Source organism: Lissotriton helveticus, chromosome 7 (assembly GCF_964261635.1).
Source record: "Lissotriton helveticus chromosome 7, aLisHel1.1, whole genome shotgun sequence".
Lineage (NCBI taxonomy): Eukaryota > Metazoa > Chordata > Amphibia > Caudata > Salamandridae > Lissotriton > Lissotriton helveticus.
The window spans coordinates 953,382,902-953,400,393 of NC_136068.1; the positions used below are offsets into that span (position 1 = coordinate 953,382,902).

Genomic DNA, 17,492 nt, shown 5'->3' on the forward strand with positions numbered 1-17,492 from the left:
TGAATCCATACCCACCGGGGAAAATGTAAACCCCAAAGGGATACAAAATCCTGTGGTGCATGGTTATCTTGTACCAGGAAGGGGCCACATATCCAAGAAACAGAGACAAGATAGTATTAGGTAAAAAGTTCATTAATCACAGCTGGACAGTTTCTACTACCAGAGCCCCTGGCATTGTGCAAGATGCTTGGAAGCAGAATTCATCAGCATTATGAATTATAAATGTTGTGGAAATCCAGTTTCATACATGGACCTGCTGTGGGCAGCACAAGAACATTCAGTTGCCCAGGATAGTTGTGATGCCAGCAGCAGCAAAAAAAGATGCAACTGATAGTGTAGTCTTATCTTTTTGAAGATGGGCTATTGTTAAATAGATTGCTGTGTATTCCTCTTTAGAGAGAGCTCTGAAAACCCTCAATTTGCTAAAGCATTTCCAGAGATCATAAGTGAATGCCTCAAATATTGGTATCAATTTAATAATTTTGACCAAGGCCCTGGCTCGAGGCTTACACACTTTTCGCAACTGGATAATACGGAAAGCTCAACATCTGTACAGAGGGTTCTGTAAGCGTACTTACCTGTGCTTAGGAAAAAGAACACCCTGCGTTTTTTTCTGTTCGAATAAACAGCTGCAGCACCATTTTCCATTCTTGTTGTTTTATTTTTTTCAGTTTTTCACTTGAACTTTTAGTTGAAGGAAAGCCCAAACACTTTCAGATCGTTTTCCTACGTTCTTCCTTTTGATGCCTACCCGATCCATCAGTCAAAGATGTGAGAAGTGCATTCCCTGTGATGTCACCTGACCTCATGTCCAATCTCATTGTTCAATTTTCACAAACCTGCATGAAGCGTTATGTTAAATATATTGCGGCTAAAGAAAGGCAGGGATTTCTCCTTTCTAAGGAACTGTTCAGTGGAAGCGTGCATGTTTGTATTGCTCTGTATTTGTGTGTTTGTCACAGTGATGTTAGGGAGACTGTTGATATTAAGAACGACTGCTGGTTGAGAAACCAGTGTGAGGTTCATGCTGGGTGTTGACAAGTGTTATTGTGAGGCTTTTGGCTGCTGCGTGTTATACTCGGTTTACATCATCTGTTGGCTAACACAGGAAGTCTAACTTGGGGCCTGCAAGGATAGAGTAGGGATCACTTTGCAGAACAGACTATGAAATGGTGGACACCTTGGTCTTTCTACCCCAGTGACAGGGCTGGCGTTGATCAGTTTCCTCTTGTCCTATTCCTGTGCCTGGTAAATAGGAGTTGCCATGTAATGGGTCACCTGCTTATGATTTGTATTATTAACCTACAAACAAAGGCTTGTTTATTAGTATTTCCAGAAGTGGGCATGCAGTGCATGCCTGGTGTGGTCATCTCTGTAGTGAGGTAGAAATGCAAAGGATGCAAATGGAAGACCGGGCCTAAATGTGAAATTGCATCTCTGACTGACACTCAGTCTTTCTCTTGCTATGGCTCAGTGCTGAGCTGTGATCCCCCGGGAGCTGATGCTGTCAAGCACTGCTCTGTGGGCATCTCTGGGGACCTTCGTGCTGGCCCTCCACTGTCATGCCAATGGTGATCTGACTCAGCGTCCGCCTCCCGTAGCGTCTATGATGTGCACGGGGATTGCTCCAGCAGTGGCTGAACTGGAGGTGGATGGTGCGGCTTCACCGAACTCAGACCTGCCAGGTACCATCTCCTTTCTTGACCTCAATGAGGAGTTAAAATTCTAAAGCTATTTATTCACTGACATCTTTGACATTTTCACCTCTGGTTTTTAGGTCGAGCCTGGGCAGTGCATGCGTTGCTCTGCGAGGCATGCTCTATTCAGGTATGCACTTAAAGATCCGCCCACTCTCTCCTCATATTTTTTATTGGCTTGTGTTATTGCCCTTTGTAAATGCTTGGTTCTGATTTGTTAATAGAGAACAAGTCCTGGGCACACGTTGAGAGTAAATCTTAGGAGTGTCAATGCCCAGTTATGGTATTTCATGTTAAAGAACTGCTGTGGTCGACACCAGTAGGTTCCCTTGTAGAATTATATTTATACATTTCTTGAAATATGTCAACTACGAGAACCAGCCGACACGTGTTTCGTCATCTGGGTGTTCACCCGTGACTCTTCAGGGCTGAATGGTGATAATGGTAACGTGCAATATCGCTGGACCGATGATACTTCCAACCCGGTCGAAAACGTTTTTTTTTAACGATCAAAAGTGATGAAAAGGAGCGAAGGTAATAGGTTGGGGAGGACGGGTAAGTCCCTTCCCCCGTACATTCCCTTTCCGATTCTTCCGCAATCGGAAAGCGATACGGATCCTGGAACTTCTCTCCTGTTATCACAGGACGCCTTGAAAGACTGACGCACCCGCCCGCTTTCTGCTCTTGGATCCGGAACGTACGGGGGAAGGGACCTACCCGTCCTCCCCAACCTATTACCTTCATTCCTTTCCATCACTTTTGATCTTAAAAAAACCTGTTTTCGACCAGGTTGTAATTAGGACCGGTCCAGCGATATTGCACATTACCATCATCACCATTCAGCCCTGAAGAGTCACAGGTTAACACCCAGGTGACAAGACACGTGTCGGCTGGTTCTCATATTTGACATATTTCAAGAAATGTATAAATATAATTCTACAAAAGAACCTACTGGTGTCGACCACTGCAATTCTTTCACATGAAATACCATAACCGTGCATTGACACTCCTTAGCATTACTCCGAATGTGTGCCCAGGACTTGGTCTCAATTTTCAGTGTGGGTCCGCACCCACATATTTTCAGGGGTTTTCTGGGTTCTACCCTGACCTTGTTGCACTGTAACTATTCTTTGTGTCTGACTCTACCGTGAACAAGCTTGAGCGCCATTCTTCCTGCCTATTCAAAACCCCACGCAGAACCAGTATCTGATTCGTTAATGGCCTAGTTAGTCCCTCCTTAGTACTGCCTTTTCTTCTTTTATAACCTCCCATGAGGACTGGCCCTTTTTTTCCCTGTTGTTACACAGTATTTTTTATTACCAGTCTATGAGCACTATTTTCTTTAATGAGTTTCTCTTACTGCAGGCACGACATGCTTTCCTGCAAAGCTTTGATTGCACCACTTGTGGAACGCTGGTTGCATTAATCGCGGGATGCTGCTTTCTTAATAGTGGCCACTTTTTGTTTCTTGTGTTCAGCGCGCCATGTGCGCTTTCACTTTTAAAGCAGCCCAGGACAATGGCGGCTGCTTCTTATTTTTTATGTTCAGCGAGCATGCGCTTTCACTTTCAAATCAGCCGGGACCATGGCAGCCACGTCTTCTTCTTTTTTCTTTTTTTTTTTTCCAGCAACTGCTTACAAAGAGGGCTGAAGTCTGCAAGATGACATGTAAATAACAGAAGAATAGGATAAACCGTAGCCATGGAGGCGGTGAAAAGGCAGGGCAGCATGAAATCTTGTATGTGGGTTGACTGCCCTCTAATCGTCAGCAGCTACATAATTTACCATCTACCTCTGCTTTTACCTGCAGCAGTGTGTAGTATTTAGTGTTTGGGTCAAACATAACACCAATTCATCGAAAACAGTACTGCTTCAGCACATGCTGTTGCCTTTGAACCCGGTGAAACTACACCAGTGCACGGACAGCAGAAATCGCACTTGCTATCCCACGATGGAATGCGTTGTACCACCACACCAAATGTGCCTGAACCAAACCGATGCATCTCAGTCACAACCAGCATCAGCATCTGCTAGCCATCCAACATCCAAGGTGCCCACACCGATGCATCTTATGCAGACACAACCGGCATCGGCACCTCTTGTTCCATTACTAGGTCTGGGAGACAGACTCTATAAGTCTTCGACCCTGAACTGAAATTGAGATGGCTTTTTTAGTATTAGGGCATATCAATGTGCCTCAGCCATATCGTGCCAATGCTGATGCCAATTCACTATTTATTCCCCAAACACCTACAGCAATATATCCAGTGCTTTAAGTGGAATTAAAAGGGTTGGGTTGGGCTCTAAAACAACATGGCCAACGGCGCATAACTACGGATCCTTTCCAAAAGGTGCAACCTATGTAGTTAAGGGTGTGGCTCAACACATGTAAAATACAATAGCTCAAACTTTCCTAAATGTTAGACCAATTGCATTGGAACGGCTTGTTGTATTTTGTTACCTACTTGTGATATTTGGCTTCTAGGAGACCACAGGTTAAAAATCACAGTGCCATCTTGTAAACTCAGATGCTGTACCGAAAGCATCCGTTCGAACCCTGTTTCAGGGGGACCAGGAACCATTACTTTACTCGATATTTCTTTCTGGGATCAGGGACCCCTTTGTGTTATACTTAAATCACTGCTCCTTAAGTATACATATTATTTGAAATCTCTGCACTGTAAAATGAAAGGCTTTCCCGGACAAAAAGGTTGTAATGGGATGGGATTCACTGCTCCTCCATCATTCTAGTTAAATGGGATGAAGGCAAGAAAGTCATCAGACATAGCTTGCCATTCGCTTATGAACCTTGACCTCCTGCTCTTCAGGCATGCCCCGTTAGTGCTGGGTGACTTTGCCCTTCTGAAGCACTCCATGCTTGGCCAGACTGAACCCCGTTTCCACTGCTCCTTTTTGACTGGCCACTCTGTACCAGATACACTGAGAATTGTGTGGCCTGTTACTGCTCCTCCCTCCAGCTTTGGCCCAGGAGAGCTCTCTGTCCAGTCTCTCATTCTGTAAGCGCAATGAATATTATTTTTCAGACACCGACAAAATAGAAGCAGGCGGAGATACTCCCGAGGCCTCTGCAAACAGGCATCCCTCCCACAGAGATAGCCTGGCACTGTGCTAACCAGACACGTCCATGTCAATCTCATGCGGTCTCCATGGAAACAGAGCCACTGGACATTCACTGGCTGGGACTAGAATCGGTGCATTCGAGCTCATCCTGTGCAGGGAAGAAGGAGGGGGCAGAGACCGCTTTCACTCCTCTCTTTGGATCAGGTCCTCAGCACTTGAGGAGTCATTGTCCTCTTATGTCACAAGGTCACTTCATTAACAATTCACGGGACCCTCAAACTTCTGCAGTCCAGAGTGCGCAATTCATGCGATATAGGAAACGTTTGACACTTTGACACTGTGCCTGGGCAAACCATGTATCGAGATTGTTTTCTTTACATTAATTGACTCCTATAGCAACGCTGGAATTCTGAGATGGCTTCTCCTCAACACTTAAGGTAGAAGGTGCAGCAGCAGCCCCCTGACCCCGATCGAGGGATTTTTGTACGCTTTCGTATAAATGTGATGCTCTCATTGAAAATGTCATGATTTTCATATTGCAAATGATGGAGCACACTTGATGTACAGGTTGTGCAGCTGAGACAAATTGGATAAAATTGTTACCCCTAAACTACAAAGCGTATCTAAGATGATCTGACTCTGGACGTTATGTGCGGTGGCGGAGTACAGCCCAGTGCTCCACTTAGCTACCCCTCTAACCTTCATGTGTCACTGTTGTCACACGAAGTACTGGAGTAACCTGTTGAAGCTTGAAATTCTGGCCTTCAGTTTGTGTAGATCCTCTCTGTGGCCGCTCTAGTCTTCTGTGGATAGTAATCCCACTCCGTTTTGTTGTGTGTCCTTACCGTTTTGTGAGGTGTTGGCGGGCCGCACATTGTCTGGTTGTGTCTTGGGTAACGAGTTCTTGAATTAGCTGTACCATAGATAGTTTTTGCACGAGTTGAGTCTAGATTGATAATATATAGACTACATATATTTTACAAGACAGTGCAGCTGATGCTTAGGTAGCATAGATGCAACAAAGATGTGTTTGTGTTTAGTCTGGGGTAGTCTATATTTATAGAGTTAGACTGTTCTTAAACAAAATGATTCTTGAATTATTTTTACATATCCAATTTGTGTACAGAACAACCCCGCTCCCAATGGACAGAGCTTTGGGTTTATGCTACATAGCCATACTTAATTTAATAAAACTTAGAAGTGTTGAGTCTTTGAAAGCCTATATAGTGTTGCTTTCAACTTTTTCCAGTTCATCAATTAATATGTTGAGATTTGGGAAGAAAATATAGTTTAAAAGATGTTTCAAGATGCCCATATTTAGATGGTTTACGTCTTGTCCACCACAGGAGATTGGGTGGACCATATATTGGCATGTTTAGTCTTTAGCAAGCCATACTTGGCAGAAGCTCTATAGCACAGTACGTTTTGTGTATAGCTATGCCTGCGGTGTATCTCTGTCTGTCTCATGTCCCATCCTCTTTCTTTCTGTTTCTCTCTCTCCTTCTCTTATATATCCGCACTGCCACAGGGAAGAGCGGTGAACATTTAAATGGTCCCGTAGCCCGAGATGTGCCGCGATTAGGCTGCGACCCGCCTCATTATAAGGTTCTAAAGTCCGCAGGGCCACCGGCTTTGAATCCCGTGCTGTAGACAGAATTCCGGTAAATGATCTCATGTTCTACTTAAAAAATAAAAAAAAAGAGAAAAAATAATAATTGTTTGATTAAATGTGATGTAGATGTGACGTTTATTCTGTCTAATTAGTGGGGCTGACAGCCTCATGCAGAACCTCACTTCTAGCTAAAAAACCAGGATTATTTACCAGGAATTACAAGTGGATGAAGAATTGGAATATGTCATGTTACGTTTGCATAGATAAATATTTCCCCAAACATTTCATCCTTTAATTTGGGGTTAACTCTTGCCTAATGGGTGTGGAATTCGGTCAGCATCCATTTTCCATGAACGTCTTATGAACTCCCATCATGTGTGGCTATGCAAAAAGTACAAAGAGTTAGAATCTAAATGGGCAAATCATATAACAGATGGTGAGGAAATGTTTCAGTACTCCTCAATAAAGCCAAGCCCTACTAACCCAGAAACAGGGATGATACTTATATGTATGAAGCTCACCATCAATGCCTTACAGTATCATGCAAGAAATATCAACCCTTAACCCTATGGAGGCAAAAAGAGAATTGGTACCTGTCAGTTCAAACCAGTGATAGTGATGCCTAATAGTAACAAGGCAGAGACACTCTGATGGCAGCAAGTTATGTAAAGCAAAAATAAAAGTCAGCACCTAAACACTGCCATACCAGATATCTAATCAAAACAGATTAGTATTGTATAGGTCCATTAATGACACCAAGGAGGTTGGTTGAGGAGGTTGATAACATTGATATTTAGCAATTTGAAAAGAGACATGTCCTCAATATTTTCAAACCTGGCACGTAGCAATTACAACCCAGAAACTGATTAACCAAACACATAACTTAAGAATTACTGTTAGACCTGACACCTTTGGCGTGGTTCTTCCCCCATCTTTTTGCCTCTGACTCATGTGTTTTGATGCTGTGCTGGATTTCGTTTTTGCTGATTTAGATGCTTTGGACACTCTGCCACTGCTGATCAGTGTCAGAGTGTAAGTGCTCCCTCTGTAAATTGCCATATTAATTGAATATACCTGATTGGCATATTTGTATCACCATGGAGTCCCTAGTAAAGTGCACTGTGTGTGCCAGGGCTGGTGATGACAGATGCTACTAGTGGGCCTGCAGCGCAGATTGTGCCACCCACATGAGTAGCCCTAAAAAGGACTCAGGCCTGCCAGCGCAGGGCCTGTGTGCAGTCAGTGGACTGCCCTGTCCCCCTGGCCAGTGTCTCCACTGGCTGGGCCTAACCCTTCCCTGTCTGTGCACCTCAGTCACCCCTATGGAAGGCTCAAGGTACCCCCCTGGGCAGGGTGCAGTGTATGGATAAGGTAGAGCATGTACTAGTGCAGGTCACATGCTCTGGTAGTGGGCAGCAGCCATTTTATGTGCTCACTGCTGTAAGGCTCTCTTGCTCCATAGAGTAACATGGAGGTGGCTGGCCCCATGTGATGCCAGCCTATCTCCCCATAGGAACAAGATGGGACATAAGTGAAAGATATCCCTGAACTCAGAATTTAATGACACATCTTTTAGTGAAGGGTGTTTTTGAATCCTGAGATGGAGAATAGCACGTTTAGAAAGTGGCTGTTCTCTTGTCTAAACCTTTCTGTGTGCCTGGGTTTGTGGAATGCCTGTCTGGTCTGGGTGTGACAGGGGGGCTGCAGAGCCCCCGGAGGAGAGGGTCGGAGCCAGCCCGGGGATGAAAGGGCACATCTGCTGCCAGGGAGGTGGGAGGAAGAGAAGCCTGATAGTGCTGGGCTGTGCTTGCCTGCCCCCCCATGCTAGCTCCCTCCTGCCGGCCAACTGACACCTCTGACCCTGGAGCTGACAGGAAGAAGAAAACCAGAAACACCTCAGTGCTTCAGCAACCCCCAGAACTGGTTTAGACTGGAGTCAGGGCCGCTTGCACAAAGACTTCAAAGGACTTCAAAGACATTGAGTGGTATAAGGAAAGGACCCCTGACTACAGAAGTTTAGATTCTAAGATCCTACAAGCAAGAAGGAACCTCGGCTGGAAGGAGGACGGCTGGAGAACTAAAGGAAGATTGCCTTGCTGTGTGCTCGAAGGGCTGACCTGTTCTGCTGTCTAACTGGAAGCTGAGGAGGAGAAAGGGACTTTGCTGTGTGCTGTGACCCTGCCTGCTTGAAACTGCCAAGACTTTGCTGTGTCTGCAACTTGAATCTCCAAGGGCCTGAGAAGAGCTGGCCCCCTGTCTGCAACCCAGGGACATAAAGGTTGCCCAAGGACTACAAGACCCTGCTGTGCCCTCTGAAGCTGCTGTGTGGCGAGGAGATCGTGAAACCCTGTAGTTTGCCTGCTTAGCGCACGGGCTGCTCTCTAATCTGCTTGAGAGCACCGCGCTGACCCAGCCTGCTGCGTGGCCAAGATCGACGTGTTCATCGACACGTGTGTGGGGCTGACCTGAGACTTGTGGGCCTTCCCAGTGCAAGGCGCACTGAAAACCACTGTGAGCTGTGTCACCGCCGCTGCCCGGGGGCCAGGAATACCCCCCCGAAGATCGCCGATCGTTGGGGAGCTGAAGCTGCGAAGAACGAAGCCGCCGCACTCCCATTGGCTGAGGGAGCCGAGCCCCCTCACTAACGCCGCGACGGGATTGGCCCGTGCGGCGCAGCGTCATCAGTGGTGTTGGGCCGTGATTGGCCGAAGGAGCGGAGCATCATCGTTTGCCTGTCCCGGGAGCCGCTCTGCCATTGGCTGACTCCCGGGTGCTGCTGGAGGCTCGCCCCCGACGCCGCGACAGGATTGGTCCCCGTCATCGGGACCCCTGTGAGCGCCGTCTGATCACCGCCGGACCCGGGAAGAAGTGACCCGTCCCCGCCGAGGGAACCGCGAGGGCCTTGGAGACCCCTGGCCTGCCGTCCCAGCAGCTGACGCCTGCCTACCTCCCCTGCCGCTCGTAGGAGTGCAGAGAGCGGGCGGGAGAGCAACCAGGACCGGCCGGGGCAAGGAGCGAGTGTGCTCTGCAGGCGCGGGGCGCCTGAAGCTAGCGGGCGCAGGAAGCTGTGCCGGCGGAGGACAAAAGAGTCCGAGGAGCACGCGGTGAGGCGCGCTTGCAGCGCTGGGGGTACAGTTGCTCCTAGGGCTGTTTTGGGACATTATTTACCTACTTGCATAGCGGAGTGTGCTCGTGTTGCGAGCCCCCTAAACACAAATCAGCAACCCTATTTTTGAAGGCTGATTTAAGCGACTTGAGACACTGTGTGATATACGAACTTCCTGAAATTAAGTACCACCTTAAAGATTAACTGCAACCACTAAGATTAAGCGCAACCTAGTCTTGAAAAAGTGATTATCGTGCTAATGCTCTATTTACCTTGCTGAAACTAGATAAAGTTATATATTTTTATAAAATATACTTACCTGTGTGGTCTCAGTTTGTGGTGGATTGGGGATTATTGTTGTGTTAAGTGCAAATGTTATCCACATTGCCTCTGTTTAGCCTAGACTGCTCGCGCCATGCTACCTAGAGGGTGAGCAGGGGTTATCTCAGAGGGTCATTCCTTCACCCTGACTAGAAGCAAGGGTCCCTACTTGGTCTAAGGTGCTTACCTCTGCCAACTAGAGACCCCCGGTTCTAACAAATACCATTTATACTCCCGTTTTTACTGGCACTCCCTACCTTTGTATAATGCATATGTGGTGTCCGGTCCTCCCTGTCTGTGTTTCCTCTTCTTGTTACACTGGAAGATGCATACAATCTATCTGAGACATGAAACCTTCGCTTCACTAATTCTAGCAGCAGCGAAGTATTGTAGAAAAGCTTTCTGTCCATCCCTAAAATGTATAAGGGGTGGTATCCTAATTCTTCATCGCGGATGGCATTAATAAAGGAAGCACCTGAAATATGGACTTTATTAATGAAACAAGAAATGTTCCAGGGGTGCCCCAAATATTTTCTTTCAACATTCAACTCTGTCCCAATATGCAGGTGTCCATGAAAGGCTAGTAGAGTTGGTGTTCATTTTTTAAGAAGTCAGAAGAAATTTTACAACGGGGCATGATCTTTGAAAACCTAGCAAGATCCAAGGTAAAGTTAGGCACATCTCAGGGTCAACAGACATGAGTAACTCCAGGGGTGCCAACATTTTTTTTAAACTGATGGTTTGCTTACGAGGTAACATACTTATGTTATGAACCATTAGATATGACTTTCACTGAGTTCCGTCCCACCTTATAGGGTGAGATAATTCATGTGAACTCGGGCTTTGGCTATTCCTTCAGGTTTGAACGGCTTAGTGGTTTCCTGCCAACCTTTAGATTCCCCCGCTCTAAGCATGTCAGGAATGTTTGCCTCCAATCTCCCCTGCTCTTCCAGTAGTTGGCACTGCCTATCATAAACATGGTTGTCCTTTCCACCATTGTAAATTGTTTTAATTTTCACCGTTTTTTAATACTCAAATGCGTTGATTTTTAAACAAATATAGTGTAAAAGGGAGTGATGCGCAAGCAAGTCATCAGAGAGACCTAATACAGGCAGAAAAATCAAAAGGACACAGAATGCACTAAGAAAACCAAATCTGTGTGGCTTTTGCCTTAGAACTATTTAACCCTTCGCTACTGGGGTAATACCCCCATGGTGCGGGGGGACTGAGCGCGGCACCGCGGTGCTCGTGACGAGCCCAGCTCGTCATTTGTCACAGTGGAGCTATGCTCCCCCGCCCACTTATTAATTCGCCCGCACAGGCGGGGAATCAATCGCGCGGGGGCAGCGCGCAGCCGTTACAGCTCCATTGTGACACATGATGAGCTGGGCTCGTCATGAGCACTGAAGGAGACATCCCACTATGGACCTCGTATGTTTAGATGTTTGCCTAGGCATCCCCTTGCTGGTAGGTTGCCTTTTCAATGCGGGTGCAGTTAGTCATTCCCTTTAGCCAATCTGTGAAGGGTGATGCCCTGTCAGAGCAGCTGTTATTCACAATTTTTTTTATTTGGACAGAATAAATCCCAGACCCACCAGTATTCATCCCCTACAGCAGCCAATCCATTGTGATCACAAGAAGGTCTATATTAGGGCTAAATTCAATTGGATACTTTAGGACCTTCGAGATTCTCTATTGCTTTTAGCCAATAAAATTGGAATGATAGACAGAGACAGTATTTTTCCCATTCGTAACTGCTTTGAGTGTCTTCCTTAATTCCTGTTTATTTGTTACGCTGCCTCATTGAAAGATTCCTGTTGGGGATTTTGGTACCTTTGCAAAAAAAAGTACATTCCCTTCCATACCCATTTGTGGGCACTAATACTTGTGACACTCTGCATGTCACCACTTCCTGAGGAATTCCATCTGCTGTTGCCCATTGTGAGCGGTTGTGCCAGATCCAGCCAATAAGCATGACCACCATAGAAGGCCAGTCGGTGTTCCTTGTATCCACGCTAATTGATTTAATAATTTTGGTAAACCTTATTAACTTTCTTCAAGTTGAGTTCACAGTTCACATTGTCCATTTGTGAAACACCCTTCTTCAGTGATCTAGCCAATCTCATGTTTTCAAACTGTACTTTTGTGAAAACCTATTGTTGTCCAGTGGATCACATCTTGAGCCTTTTTGACGATGTGATTTACATGGTGACTGTCCCTGAACAGTTGAACTATCGTACCCTATCAGAAAATGAAACAAGGCCATTGTGGGAGCACATTATAGCCAGAGTAGCAGTGGGGCTTAAAAGATGTGTAAAGTGGGAGGAACATCAGACGTGTGCAGGGAGATTGCTCTTGCTTGGTTGCAGGTAGACCTTAAACGTGTCACTAATTGTAAAGCATGACGAGTGATGGACTGAGTTCTTTCCATACATCCTGCCTATTCCAGTACTATCCTCTAGTGAATGAAGACACAAGGTAGCACGTGGCATTCCATATTTTCACTCAAAGGCACTGGGTATCCTTGCAGAGCATCGCTCCTGCTCATTACTTGATCATATATAATTTGTCCACTAACACCGATGTGTAGGGAAAGCACTGTCTAGTGCCTTCCTATAGGTTGGTTTTTTAATATTGCAACATGTCATGAGATTCAAACATGCTTCTCAAGAAGGCATAACAAGAAATAATGTTGCACACAAATTGGCTACATGCATACGTAACATCACACATTCACACAAAACGGGATATAAGTGTGGAAAATGTGAATGTTGTACCAGTTCTTACCATCAGCATTCTCTACAATGGCGAGTGAACGCAGCGGTGGGGTGGGTGCCGGCCACCCCGGGTCTCATCACTGAAGGGGGTGACCAAATGACAAAAATATGTGTTTTAAACACATTTTTGTGCCATTTTCTCAAGCCGGAGATGACCAGAAATTTTCCGCCCCGGGTACCACCTGACCTGGCTATGCCACTGAGTGAACGACAGAAGCCAGTTTGATGCAGAGAAGGATGCATGGGGTGGTTGCAAGCCCTATAGAGGGTATAGGAGGCATGAATGGATTTAATATTGAACACAGGCATGCACACTACAGACGGGATCAGGCCTATCGTTGAGAGCATCAGTTCTCAGTGTCAGTTTGACAGGTTTGCACGAGGTCACAAAATCCGGGAAGGACTTATTATTAATAAATGTAACTTTTTTGTGATTTATTTTGGGTCGAGGACCGCTCAGTCCTCTAATCAATATAGAAGTTGCATATTTTTCATTTTACCCAACGTGGAGAACTTGAGTACTCTGTACATGTAATCGGACCCCTTTGAAGTTCTCATTTCAGACTCCGGAGATTTGCTCAACTAAAATGAATGGAGTTCTGGGATGTCGCTGTAAGGACTTTGTTGAATCAGGGAGCACTGAAGGGGGCGAAGATGGAGCCAATATTGTATACATTCTCGGTGGCGAAACCAGGAAAGCCTCACTCGAATCCTGGCTACTAAACTGGAGTAAACCGTGTGATCATGGACACATTTACTTAACCCTCTGTGCCTTTGTCCTGTCATAGCTGAAACTGAGAAGCGCGCGCCGCGGGTAGCCTGCAGTATCAAGCAAAATAAGAAAGGCTGCCCATTTAAAGTATACCCGTGCTGATTAGCCACTGTTCTTGTTGACTAGGAACTGCACTATCCAACGTGATCTGTGCACACTAACTCCCCACCCTCCCCCGCTGCATCTCTGACGTCTTCTGTTGCCTTTTGCTCTTTCCCCAGGGTGCCCTGTGGTTGTGCTGGGTGGACCCAGGGGCCCAGTTTTACGACCTGGTGGAGTTGTCCTGATTGCACTAATCCCAGCTGATTGACTGCCTGCGGCCTGGCCCGAAGTTCCCTTAACTCTTTACCGCACACAAAATTAGCCAGCCCTTAATTACAGCTGGGGACCCAGTGGATCCGTGCAACCCTCCTGGGACCACATCACAACGGCTCTGAAGAGTGTGTACAATACATACTACGCTCTACCGCGAACGCTTCCTTGTGGCGCTTCCCCTTGCACACACATGTTCTTGTTAGAATTCACCTGTCAGACTTGGGCCGTCCTTCCCAAGCCTCTGGGCCTAATTGTAAAAATGTGTGTCGGGGTCTCTGCGCATGCTCTGTACGGGACTAGCGGACAGGGCAGCCCTCCTTACCCGCGCTGCAGAGAACCCAAGACCCAAATGAACATTAACCACCTGCACGTGTTGACCCCTCAGGGGACCAAGCATGATTGGTGCTCATCTCAGTGGGCGGGTATCAAGGCGAGGGGGCGGAGCACAAACAGCCCCTGGGAGGGAAGGCAGCAGCTGCTGAGCAGCCGTGGGCCATTGATGGGGCGGTGATGCTGAAAGTCTGAGCGTCAGGGGGTTGTCGTTACAAGAGGGTAGCAATTAGACATTGGTGTTTTCACGCGTTTAGTGCTGCACTGAGGTGGCTCGAATGAAGGATGTAGCATTGGTAATTCCTTTCACAAAATTACATCAAACCTCCACTTCCGTAGGATTACATCACAAAGCTGTTTTCCATTCGATGGGCTGGTCAGTGCGTTGGTCCGCGCTCTTGGATAGGGCGCCTGCTTCACTGCCCACCGACCATGGTCCGAGAGATGACACCCTCACAGTTCGTCATACTCACAGTAAGCTTTTCCATACAGATGTAAATAGTGGTCGTCTGGTGCATCCTTTCAAGTGAAAATGAGATTTGGCAGTCGTATGCCTATCACCTATAGGGCACTAAAGAAACACGCCTTCGGATGCCAGTGACCTGCAGTTGCCAGGCACCAGTGAGGGCCCAGCCGTTGTGGAGTATAATCTCCAGACCTCGACTTCTGGCCTATGTGGAGTCATCAATGATGGTTTTTTTGCTTCCCTGTTTGTGGTCTTCCCTGACTAACCAAAGAGTCAAACAGAACCTGCTTGTATGCTAGGGTGCACTATTCACATGCCCAATCTGGTGCTCCCTGGCTAACAGCATTATGGCCTACAGTTGGGCAGCATTGGGCCGACCCCGGTGCATGCCTCGGTCCAGTGTGGTTATGTTGATGGTATAAAAGGAGATGCCAACCATAAAGGGTAGCATAATCCATCATTGACTACCAAATGCTTTTGATTTGGCTCTGGAGTGGAGTTTTCTGAAGCAGGCCTTGTGTGTCAAGCTCTTCTAGGTAGTTAAGAAGGTCCTTGATGCCCGATAGATTCCAGTAGGAACTTATCGTAGGTCCATTGTGCCTGATAAGAGGGAGGTGAAAATGGTTCAATGCAACCTCTGCATTTCAGAAGGAAGGTGGAGTACATCTATTGTGTTGAATGGGAATATGGAGTAAGTCCAATTTGCCCAATATGTGTCAGAAAGAGAGAGAGGGCCACAGGAGAGCATGCAGTTCAGACAGGAGTTGATGCAGCGCTATAGCAGAGCATGCAGTCAAGGCGGGAACTTGTGCAGGGCAACAGTAAAGCATGGGGGCAAGGCTATAGCAGAGCATTCAGTTCCGGTATGAGTTGCTACAAGGCTACAGCAGAGAATGCATTTCAGACAGGATTTGGTGCAGGGCTACAGCAGAGAATGCATTTCAGACAGGATTTGGTGCAGGGCTACAGCAGAGAATGCATTTCAGACAGGAGTTGGTGCAGGGCTTTAGCAGAGCATGCAGTTCAGACAGGAGTTGGTGCAGGGCTTTAGCAGAGCATGCAGTTCAGACAGGAGTTGGTGCAGGGCTTTAGCAGAGCATGCTGTTCAGGCGGGAGCTGGTGCACTGCTGTAGCAGATCATGCAGTTCAGGCAGGAGTTGATGGAGGGTTAAAGCAGTCAGAGGTGGGCGGGCTATTAAATAAACCGAGAGAGCAGAGCCAAGCTAAGCATCTAGCTTGGATGTAAGGCCCCCGCTCACGAGTAGAGCCATTAGAATGCTATGTAAATATAACAGTCACTTATGATTTCAAAAACGTATTTCTTTGACATGCTGAAGGGTTTCACCTTACCAATTAATCCTTACTACATCAGATTATATCACTTCATTGAAAAGTTTTAAAACATTTCGTAAATCGTTTAGAAATATTTTTGTCCCCCCCACCACCCTGACCACTGTTTGTTTATTTATTTATTTATTTATTTTTGTGTTTTATAGAGCACAAACTTGACCCGTGAGGGTATCAGAGCGCTTTACGAGGTACAGTGGTGAACAAAAACAAAGTTTAAAGTGCAGAGAAATACATAATCAACAGCTAGGATGGCCAGGGGTGAGGTGCTAAGAACAAAGGGAGAGAGGGGGATACAGGAGAAGGTTCAATTCACCGTTAGTGACAGTAATAACAAAGGTCCCACGTATTCTCGGTGGAGAGAATGGGGATCTTGGTGAGAGGCAATAGACTTAGATTCATCTGTCCCAAAGTGGTGGGTGAGGGCAGGCCATAGATGAGGAATTTACCCATTAAAGAGGTTTTGGCCTCTTTTTTGAAGCGTGCTGAAGAAGGGATTCTTCTGATGGCGGGTGGGAAAGAGTTCCATATTCTTGGTGCTGCTCCTGTGAAGGCCCTATTGTAGGTTCTTTTTTTCTGAAAGAAGGCAGGTTGGAGTAAGAAGTTGCTAGCGGATCAGGAGTTCCTGCTTCCTCCAGATGCCACTAGTTTCTGTGATAGATAAGCAGGGGAGTTTGTGTAAAGAGCTTTATGTGTAATGCATGCCAATTTCAGCTGGATTCTTGCCTCTAAAGGGAGCCAGATCAGCGCTTTCATGTGCGGGGAGATGTGGTCAAATTTCCTGGTACCTGTGAGTAGTCTTGCAGCCGCGTTGGGACAGGTTTTTAGGGGTGCTAAGGAGATCATGGGTAAACCTGTAAGGGTGGAACAACCATATTCCAGTCTAGAAATGACTAGTGCTTGTACTGCCATTTTTAAGTCTGGAGCATCTGTGAAAGGTTTCAGTTTCCAAAGGTAGCTCAGGTGGAATCTGGCAGCTTTAGACATCGAGTTAATGTGATCTCGCATGTTAAGGTTACAGTCGAGGATTATGCCCAGGGATTTGGCAGAGTCCACAACATTCGGCGGGCAGTTCAGGGCTGTGATGGCTTGATCCACATCTGAATCTCCGGATTGGCTTTTGAAGGGGAGATTAGGAGAAATTCAGTTTTCTTTGCGTTAAGTTTGAGTTGGTTATGGGCAAGCCACTGGACAGTCAGTTTCAGGGTCTCATTCAGGGAGAGTATCTTCTCGAGCAAAGAGATATTGATGTAAATTTGGGTATCATCCGCATACATATGGTAGGAGATGTTGGCGGTATGAAAAACGTCAGTGAGTGGCTCTAAGTAAAGATTAAAGAGGGTGGGGGACAGGGTTGACCCTTGAGGGACTCCAACCATGACCGGGGAGGGTGCAGATAGATTGCCATTGATCAGGAATCTCTGGGAGCGGTTGTGGAGGAAGGACCTGAACGATTCTAGGACCACGCCATCCAGACCCATCCTGAGTTTGAGACGTTCAAGTAGTTTTTCATGGTTGACCGTGTCGAAGGTGAAGGATATATCAAGGAGGATTCTAGGCAGGTTTTGCCTTGGTCTAGGGCTTGAAGGGCATCATCCACGATGTGCAGCATAGTAGTTTCAGTGCTGTGCCCTGGTCTGAATCCTGATTGGAAGTAGTCAAGTAGTT

General features: G+C 46.6%; 1 protein-coding gene across 3 annotated transcripts in view; it reads left to right on the top strand.

Moving 5' to 3' along the window:
* The window catches only part of PCDH1 (protocadherin 1), a 285,738-nt gene that overhangs the window by 255,353 nt on the left and 12,893 nt on the right, over nt 1–17,492 (top strand). Inside the window, exon 5 of one of the 3 annotated variants that reach the window (XM_078653524.1) lies at nt 6,307–6,439. The exons of the other annotated variants lie outside the window; for them this stretch is intronic. Within the exon in view, the coding sequence (XP_078509650.1) occupies nt 6,307–6,428 (122 nt within the window). The 3' untranslated portion in view covers nt 6,429–6,439. The remainder of the gene's footprint in view (nt 1–6,306; nt 6,440–17,492) is intronic. 3 annotated transcript variants of the gene reach the window in all.